Genomic DNA, 12845 nt, shown 5'->3' with positions numbered 1-12845 from the left:
TTAGCTTCCTGCTGAATACCCATCACCCTTGGATAAAAATTTTTAATTGTTTATAGAGACTGTATGATCTGGCCCCAGCCCACCACTCCAGCCTCATTAATACTTTTATGTTTCTAGTGATATTATCATATTATTAGATTTAGGATTACTCATGCTAATAATACAGGCAGGATGTGTACAGAATGAAATTGTTCTTTTTGTACTATTTTTTCTCTGAGAGATATAATAGTGGTATCTCTTGCCAGTACACGGGGGCTACTGGGAAGCTAGCTCTCCATGGAAATTTAAGAGTACATATTGAGAGTAGATGTTTGAATCCGGGGCCTAACAGAGCAGAAATCTGCGCTCATTTTAAATTCTAAAGCTTAAAGAGACAGAATGGCTTTCAGGCTTATTCCCAAAGGCCAGAAGTAGGAGGCATGTGTCAGAATTAGGGAGGAGGTTATGAGGGGTGTTTTGTCAATGTGTACAGACCCACCGTCTTCCAATTTTGATACATGTCACTCCATCTTCTATTTTGGGAATCTCTAGTTGAAGGATGACAGGAGAGTATCCTGTTCCTCAAGTGGGTTGGGGAAAAAGGGATTTAAAACAGTTTACTGATTGTATTAGTATATATATATAAAAAAAATGTGTTGGTCTGAAGGGGGCTTGGTCAGACTTAGGCCAAGAACTTAAGACTTAGGCCAGAAAAGCAAAGTCACAGAGGCAGACTTTGACCACTAGAGAAATGTACAAAGATAAGGCAGAGATGAATCGTCAGGCTCCCATCAGTGTCACAGTAGTTTTTCCTTTAAAACTGTCTACCTGGGCTTCCCTGGTGGCGCAGTGGTTGAGAGTCCGCCTGCCGATGCAGGGGACACGGGTTCGTGCCCCGGTCCGGGAAGATCCCACATGCCGCGGAGCGGCTGGGCCCGTGAGCCATGGCCGCTGAACCTGCGCGTCCGGAGCCTGTGCTCCGCAACGGGAGAGGCCACAACAGTGAGAGGCCCACGTACCACACACACACACAAAAAAAAAACTGTCTACCTTTGCTCTGACTTCATGCTTATCATGCAAATTTCTGATTACTAGTCTGATTTCCAAGGTATTCAGGTACCTGAATACCTGAATATTCAGGGTCTCCAGGTAGGATGAATGAATTGTGATGATTAGAAAAGATCGTTCCCCTAGTATGCATTATGGAGCATGTACATGCAGCTTATGAGTGTGGCTGGTTTGAGTCAGCTGATCTGAATGCATCTCTAGGATGTCAACAGTGCTGAGGCCATTCTGCAAACAGTGGTTAGTTTATCAAGTTAGTGTCACCTTTGAGACCTTCCAGAAGAGTGTCATACAGCTTTTTCCTGCAGACTCCTCAGCCTTATCAAACCTCTTATTACTGCTTATGCCCCTCTCCAATGATTCTTTCTTTTGGAATTACTTGGAAATCTAGAAGTTTTCCAGTAGTCCTATAAATCGAATAAATACAATATTCAAACCTACCAGGAAAAAAATGCAAATTGCTAAGTATTTTAGTCACATGTTCTATATAATAACCTGGCAGTGTAGAAATATTAGTATTTGTATATTGTTCCCTCTTTTTTACCTTTTCTGGTTGGCAGAACTCCTCCACCTGTTTTACCTTGGTCAGTGAGGTATAGCTCCTCCTGCCCAGTCACCCAAGCCAGAAACCTGGTGCATCCTTGTTTCTTACCTCTTTGCCAACATGTCATGTTGGTCATCAAGGCCCTCATCATTTCTAGCTCGAACCGTTACCGTAGTCTCCTAAGGATCTCTTTTTAACACTCTAATCTGTCCTTTAGGTCAGGGGTCCCCAACCTGGGCACCCCAAGCCCCTGGGGGGGGGGTTGTTAGGTTCCTGTTAGGAACCGGGCCACACAGCAGGAGGTGAGCAAGCGAAGCTTCATCTGATGCTCCCCATTGCTCACATTAGGTCCCTGGTGCCAAAAGGTTGGGGACCACTGCTTTAGGTTGTTACCAAAAAAGTAGTCACTTTAAAAGTGGATCTTTTAAAAACGCACTTCTGAACTTGTTGCTTTTCTACGTGTAACTAGTAGGTGGCTTTTTCTATTTAGCGTGGAATACAGGCTCTTCATGACCTGGCTGCTTCCCCCTTCCCCACTGACTCTTTCCTCCTTCTCTGTGTCTTCCTCTCCCCGCCCTCCCGAGTCATGGTGAACTGGCTTGCCAGGCCGCTCCACTTCTCTGCACACTTGCATTTGGTGTACGTGAGTTCATCTTACTTGATATTTCAGCAGCATTTCACAGCATGGCACACTCCCTGTATTTTGAAACACCTTCTTCCCTTGATTTCCATATCATTCTTTCTGAACTTTGCTCTGCCTCTCTTGTATTTTTCTGTCCTTTGTTCCTCCTCTTCCACTCAGCCTTTGCATGCCAGACTTCGGGACCAGTCTTGGGTTCTGTTTTCCCTCTTAAACCTACTGAGCTCAGCTCTGCTCCATATCCAGTGGTTTACTATAAGGGATTTTTATATTTAGCAAAAGTATATAAAAATCATTTACAGTACAATTAGTGTATATTTTTCTCATAGCTGTTTGGTTACCATGGTACAGTGAGTATATGTATCTACGGTTTAGGTCAGTAAGACCTGCCATAATATGCCAAGAGCACTGGTTTTTAGGGAGTAAAAGCTAGACCCATAGTGAGCTCTCTTCAGTTTGAGCGAGTAGTATCCTCCAGTGTTGCTTTGGTCCCTCATTCTGCTGTTGTATAAAATGATTAGATTTTAGCAACCCTACCTCCCCCCAAAAGGTTGATCCTTGCAGTCTATCAAGTAGCGTTTGACATGTCTACACACTTTACCAGACTAGATGGAACAGCTAGGTAGCTGTTTCTAGCTAGGTAGAAATTAGGGCAAGATTTGATTTTTCATTTAGAAGAAAATTTTTCTTCTGGGAAATAAATTAGAACTGGTAGATGAGACTCTCTATAGTGTTTATTATAGTCCAGGTATGTTCCTGCCAGGAAATTATTCTGAATAAAGGAAAAAGTATTTCTAAAGGAAAGAATTATTGAGTAATCAACATGTAAACTTTTCAGTGATGAAAGATATGCCGACTGCTTCTTGGAATTGCTCCACCCGAATAGCTCATTCTTAGAGACATTTCCTGACGTTCCATTTACAGTACTCAAGAGTTGCAATCCTTGATAGTTGTAAAGGGTTAATGCAGGAGTCTGTTAGGGAAGTGACATTAGTACTGAAGAAGTGGGGTATGAAGGAGCAATGACATTACCAGAATTGAATAGGAAGTATTAGCATGGAGAAGAAAATTTAACCCTTAATATATTTAATTTTAAAAATGAGATTAAAATCATACTGCAATAAGCATTTTACATAATTGAGCATAGGCAAGCAATTTTCATTTGCATTTTTTGTTTCTGATCAGTGTGTAGAACAGAAGAAATTGGGAACTGTCTCTTTAATAAAACCCTGTTTACCTACCCTCTTGTAGTAGGAGTGGCTTAGGAACCTGTAGAGTGAGGTGTAACTTCCAATTCTGCATTCTGAAGGGCAGCCTTGGATAAGAGTGCTGATAGTACAAACCAGGAAGTGACAAATCATTTGCCTTAAATTATAGTAGAGATTGTCTTTTATAAGGAAAACTTCTCATAACAAAACTAGAAGATTGAAGCATGCTTGTCACTAAATGTTTGGAACTCTGCTGCAGATAAAGACTTTGCAGCGTACTTAGAATACAAAGCTTTCTGGGCCAGAAATTGATCTGACTTTTGAGCCTTATCTGATTACTGCTTGGTTCCTCTTTATTTTGTTCAAGTGCTCGGCAGGTTGAACGGGGAGCCTTCCTCCCTATTGTTAGCAGGTAGGTGGTCAGCCTTTGTTTAAAATTTAAGTTGTTTTTTAAGGTTACTTAACCCTGGTTCTGCTGCTGATTATTGAAAGAATTATGAATATCAGTCTGGGTATATGTTTTAATGTTTAAATATTCAGCATGGCTGTAAATAATCATTTTTGTGACTTTGTGCCAACTTTGTAGAAAAAGTCATTTTTAACAAATGAGCAAATCTATAAGGTGACAAATTAAATGAGTTCTGTTTTGTTTTCTATTAACCTTATATGTTTAAATTTAATTAACAGATTAAAAGTATATTGAAATTACTCTGCTATTAACTTCCTGATAGTATTTGATAATATATTTAAAACATTTATTGATGTAGTCAAATAAAATTGTATTTTTGTTGTTACTATTTTACTTATAAGTTTCATTTCTTTCACTCTTAGAACGCTGTCTGAGTGTTTAGCTCATTGTTTATCTACTTGCTTTAGTTTGTTTTTGGAATACTTTGATACCTATTATTTCAGAAGACTTTTTATGAAAGGTTAATCTTCCACAAGTATATTGAAATATTGCTTGTTTCTCTTTATAAAGTTAACCACACATTTATGACACTAAAATTGTTTCAAAGATAACATCTTTGGAATATTGAGCTAATTATTAGTATGAGCTAACTGCTATTGTGAAAAAAAAAAAAGCCATTCACAAATGGTTCTTCTGGAGTGGGAATCAGAAATGTGTGTGGGTACCTTTAGGATCAAGAACAGTGGTTTCTTTCTCTACCACTAGTGATCCTTTTTTTCTTCTGTGGACACTATGCTTCAAAAGAATTTTTGTCAACCAAATAAGTGGTGTATATTAAATAATAAAATGTTAGAACATTATCATTTATTAGGGATACATTATTTCCAATTAGAGTTTCTTATCAGCCTGAGATAACCACTCTAGGTTAATATAATTCAGCTCTGAACGAAGAGGCCTTACATTTTACCTAGCTTGAAAAACTTTATTGGAGGTAACTGTTTGGATATTTTTGACTTTTTGAAATACTGATAGTAACATCTGAAGTTTCAACAGCTGCTCTTATGGAATCTTAGTCATCTGGGGACTAGCAGTCTAAAGTGCAGAAATTCTGTTCTTAATATCTTTGAGTTTCCATGAAATGTAATGAAGGTCATCTAGTATAATGTAACAAACAAAGATAACATAGCTACTAGACAGAGAGGAGAAACAGGGAAAAAGAAAAAAGGAAATGTGGTATTTGTCATTGGGAATATCTGCGAGGAATTCAAGGTGTCTTTATGTTTTTGCCCCATAAAATTTCCCTATATTCATCGCTACTATTTACCCACTTAAAATTTTTACTCTGATTAGTCTGATAAATTGATAACTGACTTCAAAACAAATATTGCTTATGTTTTTCGTGTATTTTATTCTACATTTTTATGTGGCTTCCCTCTCCCAAATTTTTTTATTTCTCCATTTCCTCTATTCATGTCCTTCTGAAGACCCTTCTGCAATGCGAAGCCTTATCTGATCACCCTAAACCACAGTAATATTTCTTTCCTTTAGAGTTCTGTATCATATTGATTCTCCCAGTTCTTTAGTACATGATAATGATATAGATTGTCATATTTAACTTTTACTTAAAAGTTTGCAGTGTCTCTTCAACCAAATTATAGTTGTTTGAGAGCAAGTAGGACATCATTTTTATCCATTTTAGCATCTAGTGCAGTGATACACATGTGGTAGGTTCTAAATAAATATCTGTTGAATGAAAGAGATGTAAAGAATCTTGCCAACAGTTGCTTCAAGTGTTATGCTGCCTCCCTCTACCTTGCTTAATTATGTAATTAACCATCCATAGTGTTTCTAAAAATCAGACTGTTGGTTGTCATACTATTATCGTTTTTGTTTTCCTTTGTAACACGTGCATTTTTTATATTAGATTATTTAACATTGATATGATACCTACAAAGAAAGAACAAGCTGGACTTTATTAAAAATAAATAAAAATAAAAACGGAAATATTCTGAATTCCAGACTCTTGCATTTTATATTTTAGGAAAATATAATTTAAAATTTACTGATATGTGAGGTTTCAAATATAGTTAAAATATTCAGATACATTATGAATTAAGGGGAGGGATTCTGAACTGACGTTTGGTATTCTGAATGGTGATCCAGTCATCCTGGTAGACTGGTTGGATTGCAGAATTTAAATCACAGATTAGTAACTGCCAGAAAGGATGAACAAATTATTTTATAAAAAGAGGGTTTTAAATGTCTTACACCCATTGACAGTAGTTATTATATTACACACTTTAAAATCATCATCCACCTATTCCCAGTAACAACTATGTCGGATACGTTTTGTTAACCCACTTTTTATAGATACAGAAAACTGATATCTAGAAAGGTGAAATAACTAACAAAGCCATACACTAGTAACTGCATAACAGGTCATTTTGACTTCAGAATTCATGTTTTGAATCACTATGTTGTATACTATGTTATGTTTTCCAATAGTCAGGGTAATCTTTGTGTCATTCTAGAGCTTGACCAGACAGGAATTCTGGCAGCTGCTCCAGCAGAACTATGGCACTGAGCTAGGCTTAAATGCTGAAGAGATGGAGAACTTGTCCCTGTCGATTGAGGATAATGTGCAGCCAAGGTACTGCAAAGTGTTTCGAAATGTCAAGATTTATTAATCATTAATCAAAGCAGAATTATTTTAGACTTTACTAATTCAGGCTTTCTATTTATTCACCATCCAGTGAAATTTGCCTCTTGCTTCTCTGTAGTGGAATGAGTGAAAGGTATGGACAGTGAATAGTTTGCTAAATTGGTAAGCAAATACAGGTCAGATGAGGAAATGTTAACTTTGTAACTGTGTCATCTAGGATTTGCTTAAAGCATGGGGTTAGTAAACCTTTTTATTAAGGATATGGAGAAGTACCTAGTGAAATCTCTGCACCTATAGATAACAATAAAGAAGATTAGCTGGAAGATATTTTAAGGGATAGAAAGATAATATGACTTTTCCTCAAGGATACCCTAGCATACTACTTGACATGTAGTTGGCACTCCATAAATATTGAATGCATTAATGAAAGGAGCTCATAGCGCTACAGGGAATGCAAATAATTATAATACAGGGTTGAAAATGATAAGAGCCAAAAAGAGCAATAGATAATGTGGGAAAAATTCAGAGTGGAGAGAGATTATTTTTGACTGGTGGGAATTCACTTGGAAGAGTGGACATTATTATTAACCTGTACCAATAAAAGTACTTTTTGTGGGCTTCCCTGGTGACGCAGTGGTTGAGAATCCGCCTGCCGATGCAGGGGACACGGGTTTGTGCCCCGGTTTGGGAAGATCCCACATGCCGCGGAGCGGCTAGGCCCGTGAGCCATGGCCGCTGAGCCTGCGCGTCCGGAGCCTGTGTTCCGCAACGGGAGAGGCCACAACAGTGAGAGGCCCGCGTACCAAAGGAAAAAAAAAAAAAAAGTACTTTTTGTCCAGTGGTAATTGAGGTCAGAGCAATAAAAACAACTAAGGATAATACGTGAAAATTCTAGAGCAAACATTATGCTAAGTGAAAGGAGCCAGTCACAAAAGACCACATACCGTCTTCATATTTATATGAAATAGAGTCCAGAATCAGTAAATCCATAGAGATAGAAAGTAGATGAGCAGTTGCCAGGGACTGGGAGAAAGGGAGAGTGGGGAGTGCAACTGCTGATGGGCACAGGGCTTCTTTTGGGGTGATAAAAATGTTCTAAAGTTAAATAGTGGTGATGACTGCACAACTCTGTAAATCACTGTATTGTACACTTTAAATGGGGTGAACTTTATGATATATGAATTATACCTTAATAAAAAATTAGGTAAATTATTTATTAAAAAATTCTGTAGTAAATAAGTCTTAAGGTGGAAATCTTTCAAAGTCTCATGTGTGTACAAAGATTTTATTGTATCTAGATAAGTCTTCTAGTTATATTGATCCTATTTATATTGTGTCAGCTCAGCATTAGTATTTTACAGTCTTTTTTACATGGTTACACGTGTATATTTTAGTAGTTTTCTGTAAAGTTAAAAATTTCCATTGGACTACTCTCCTTGTACAGTTTACTAGGCTTGGGACTTCCCTGGATCCTCATTCCCTCTTCTGCTCTTTTTCTCATTCTTCCAGTCTCTGAGAGAAGCATATCTACCTCACACCTGTATTTCCTCAGCTCTTCCATCTTCTTTCTTTTCACTTTCAATCTTTCCTTCACTCTCCTTCCTCTTTTTTTCTTCATTTCTCCACAATCCACCTCCATCCTTAAAATCCTCAAGTACAGACACTCAGCTGGTGGTCTTGTCTCCAGGAGCCGTTTTCCTTGTTTGGTTCCCTCAGAGTCCTGATATTCTGCCTGGCCAGGAGTAACTGAGTAGTAGACCTAAGTATTATTTGGGTGGAGTAGAATAGGCTTTTTTAGCTTTTCTGTCTCTTTGTCAGGATAATACGGATTCAGATGTCAGGCAGCCAGTTTATTTTAGGAGAGCTTTAAGTCTAAACATAGCAATGATTACATGGGAATGCTAAATTGCTCAATAAAGTTGAGGTCTGGAAATTAGATCCATTGTGCTGCTTTTTTTTTTTTTTTTTTTTATACACAATGTATTTATTTATTTATTTATGGCTGTGTTGGGTCTTCATTTCTGTGCATGGGCTTTCTCTAGTTGTGGCAAGTGGGGGTCACTCTTCATCGCGGTGCGCAGGCCTCTCACTATCGCGGCCTCTGTTGTTGCGGAGCACAGGCTCCAGACGCGCAGGCTCAGTAATTGTGGCTCACGGGCCCAGTTGCTCCATGGCATGTGGGATTTTCCCAGACCAGGGCTCGAACCTGTGTCGTCTGCATTGGCAGGCAGATTCTCAACCACTGCGCCACCAGGGAAGCCCCATTGTGCTGCTTTTATATTTAATACACTTTCCTGTTTTTCCCCCTACTCCCTGAAAGAGGAAAAGGAGGTCCCAAGACACTTATTGTAATCTTGTCCCTATGACCATTTGAAAGCTTTTCCTTTAACCTTAGGAATTCCTGTTCTCAGGAACGAGAAGAACAAGAAGGGAGGCATGGACTGTTGGGTGGGCTCTGTGCTCAGACATCAGGAGCTTCCCCTTCCTGGAGTGATGTGCCATCTCAGCTGGTACTGAATCTGAAGGAAGGAGATGAGATCTAGAACTGCCTTCCAGTGTTGCCTGACATCCAACTCAAACACCTGCCCTGCACCTTTCGAAGCTTCTTCATTGTCTGCAACTGAAATTTAAATAAGCAACGTTCATTTTATTAGTTGCTGTTACAGCCACTTGTACTTGGTTAATTTCTTAATGGTTTCTGAAGTTTATAAAATCTTATATGAGCATATTTTATTTTCAGCAGTGAAGTCAATTTGCATGTGATTTAAGAAGATAGCTTTGTTATAAGTAGAAGCTTATTTGTTACGTTACAAAAAAAAAAAAATCTGTAGCCCAAATGCTTTATAATAGAAAAGGACCTCAGTGAGGAGACTGAATCAGCTATCTGTGCGGAAGTGACCTTGTTTATGTTTCTATGATGTGTTTCTTACAGAAGTCCAAGAAGCAGCAGCTTGGATGGCTGTGGGGAGAGAGATGAAAAATTATCCAAGCCAATCAGTTTTACCCGTGAATCAATTAGTCGGGTTTCAGAAACAGAGTCAGTTGATGGAAATCCACAAAAAGGGGTTAGTGTATGATATCCCTTTTAAAATCTGTCTGATACTGCCGTGTGTTCATCACAATGCAAGAGAAAATAAAAATACAATATACAAAATGTTTAAAAACTTAAGATGTCAGGCTGCTCTTTTGTTTTAGGACGAGAGTTTTAAGCCTGTAAGTTGCAGAGGTTGTATGGGAATAATATGTGGTTGTGTTCAGAGCTGGATATGGTGCAGAGTTACCAGGCAGCTCCCCTGAGCATCAGTCTGTAAGGGGGATAGACATCATTAAAAATATAATAAGATGGAGAAATTCATAGTTAGCAGAATTTTTCCCGTAGTAGGTAGTGTGCGTAGTGGAAAGAATCTGTTTTGAAGGGGAGATGAGAACTCTGAGCACCATGCTTGAATAACAATAGATGCTTGTTAAGCTGATTACTAAAGCAGGCACATCCAGTTAATTACGGGGCTTCATAATTAGTTTCTTTCTTTATTTTTTCAAGTATTATTATAAGCGCTTCAATTTTTTAAAATTTCGGTGAGTTTCTATCACTTGAAGTCATTATTATTACTACTTTTTTTTTTTTTTTTGTGGTACGCGGGCCTCTCACTGTTGTGGCCTCTCCCGTTGCGGAGCACAGGCTCCGGACGCGCAGGCTCGGCGGCCATGTCTCACGGGCCCAGCCGCTCCGCGGCATGTGGGATCTTCCCGGACCGGGGCACGAACCCGTGTCCCCTTCATCGGCAGGCGGACTCTCAACCACTGCACCACCAGGGAAGCCCTGTTACTACTTTTTATACTCAGTTTGTCCCTTCTGCCAATGGGAACCCCTTCAGGTTGGCTCCTTTGTCCTTTTGAAATAATCAATAATCTTTGATGACTTCCTTTCTTTCTGGTACAATAATGTGTCCTAGGCACATTTTGTATACTTTCTGTCCCAGACTTAGTATCAGCCATTTTTTCTAACGAGCCATAGTTTTAATGAAGAATGGTAATTAGGCCACATTCTGAGTGCTAAGAGTATACAACTTTTGTTCTTCTGATTGGGGATGCAAGTTTGGGGCCAGTGCTGAATTTCTTGTTTTAGATCAGAGCATTGGCTTCAGATCCTACCTCTGCCACTTGCTAACTGTATGACCTTAAATAAATTAACTTAATTCCTTAACCTTTCTATGCTTTTGTTTTCTCAACTATAAGATGAGGACACTTACCCCACAGGGTTTTTTAATAAGGACTAAATGAATTAATATATGTGAAAATGCATTGAACAGTCCCTAGCACATATTAAGTATTCAATAACCATAAGCTATTATGATTGAAGGTGAATCTGTGTGTGGCCAGCAGTGGACCTTTTCTACCTTCTCTCGAGCTCCCAGCATCTGCTGTGAATAAATGTTGGGGAAACATTGAAACAGAATACATTTATGTAAAAGGCCACCAAGTTATAAACTTGTCTCAGGCAATTATCACGCACCTATCTCAGTCTGATTTTGTGTTGTGGATTCCACGTAAAACTTATTCATCAAGAGACCCTTAGGAACTTACTGCTGGTGTAAGGGAGGTGATTCTGAATGCTAATCCCCTGTATGTTCTCACTGAGAAGACCACACCACTCAATTTTGGGGTGGTAACAGGACAGGGGATCTCTTACTGTCCCCTCCTCCTTTTACAAAAGTCTGACTTTGAGGACTGGGTTCTCAGACAATGTCTTCTGTACCTGCTCTTGGGACAGTTAACCTATTGGTCCTTGCTTCTAGTTTTGTCCCTAAAGGAAGTCATATGTTCTCTAAGGAAAGGGAATGGAATGTAGAGGAATAATTTAATGTCTTAAGATTGATTATATATTCATTGATGTTTAGTATAGATGTTTTCAGGTTATGGAATACAAGCAATTTAGAAGTTTGGTCCTTTTCTTCCTTTTGCACTCAAGAGCAGTAAAGTGAGATTCTCAGATATCATGAATATCATATGTCACTTAATTTGTTTCATTTTTACTTCCAACAAAGTTGGAAATAACAAAAAGTTAGAAATAACATTTTTTCCGAGAATAAAATAGGTTTTTCTTAAGTTATAAAATTAATACTCTTTGTAAAAATTCAGGAAATATAGAAAAATATACAAAGAAATAAAAATTGTCCAGATGCTAACCATTCAAAGATAGGGACTGTTACTTTTCCTATAAGTATCTGTCCATGTTCTTTATAATAGGAACTATATCGTAATTAGAAACAACAGGAGAAAAATGTGTGGAAAGTTACTCTATTTAGCATCTAAAGAGACCCTGGGTCAGCTAATAAACCTGTTGCTTTGTAGTGTGGAACTCCGAAATAAATCAAGTCTTGATTTTAACAGTACTCTCTGATTGAAAAATCAATCCTCGACTAGGATAGTATAATCCTTTAATAAATTGAGTCCTGGGGCCCGGTTGTTATTCTGCTTTCTGAGCGGCCAATGGAAACCGGTCTCCTCCCTGGAGCTGCTTCTGTTGTTCACTGCTGCTCAAAGATCTCATGGGGCAGGAAGTTATAGATACGCTTTTGCTGTCTTTCATCTGTTTATACACAGACAATGCAAGAAAGTATATTGCTGTGTAGTTTATATTTATCACACTGTTCTGTTAAGCCTAATTATAATACTGTTCTACTTGAATACTACTAACATAGCAATAGCATTCATACTTTAATGCCTAATATTAAATTTATTATAGAAATGACATATCTTTATTAAGCCATTCCCAGAAAGTATGGATAGCAGTATATATTGAATATATTTTAATGCCCAATTCCTTAGTCCCTTAACAGCAAAGCCAACTCTGTTCTTATGGGTTTGCTGTGAAACTAATTTTCCCTTTTAATCTTTTCTCCCTCACTGTACTCTTATGTGACTTTTATCTCTCTTTTTTCTTTCCCTTTCCCTTTCAGTTACTGGTCTTAAGAGATGGGTGAGTTCTCTTCCTTGAGGTGATGGGGCAGGTATTGTCTGGGGAAACTAACTGGGTTTGACTCCTTTCCTTTGCACACCCAAAGAACTGACTGTTCTATTATTTTTGTCCTTTGTCCCCTTTCTCTTCGACTTAAGTGATTCACATGTTGTTAATTGTCTGTGAGTTCTTTTTTTATGATGTTCTTCATAAATTTATTGTTCATTAATGTATAAGAAGATGACTTTAGGATAGTATATGTTAGCTACCAATAGTTTTTGGACTGAATTGGAAATGTGATACAAACATAACAAATTTTTCAAAAAGCAGTATTTCAAAGTGTCTTTATTATTGAAGATCTCATTGTTTGCTTTTTTAG

The 12845-nt window shown here is 38.2% G+C and overlaps 1 protein-coding gene across 1 annotated transcript in view; it reads left to right on the top strand.

The window, feature by feature from the left end:
• Nucleotides 1-12845, top strand: part of GRAMD1C (GRAM domain containing 1C) — a 93532-nt gene that overhangs the window by 52411 nt on the left and 28276 nt on the right. The window contains exons 7-8 of the mRNA XM_007469529.1: nucleotides 6377-6495; nucleotides 9440-9572. Of these exons, the coding sequence (XP_007469591.1) occupies nucleotides 6377-6495; nucleotides 9440-9572 (252 nt within the window). The remainder of the gene's footprint in view (nucleotides 1-6376; nucleotides 6496-9439; nucleotides 9573-12845) is intronic.

Source organism: Lipotes vexillifer, unplaced genomic scaffold (genome assembly GCF_000442215.2).
Source record: "Lipotes vexillifer unplaced genomic scaffold, Lipotes_vexillifer_v1.1 scaffold2235, whole genome shotgun sequence".
Lineage (NCBI taxonomy): Eukaryota > Metazoa > Chordata > Mammalia > Artiodactyla > Lipotidae > Lipotes > Lipotes vexillifer.
Note: the sequence above shows the minus strand (reverse complement) of the source record. Positions and strands in the feature narration are given on the sequence as shown.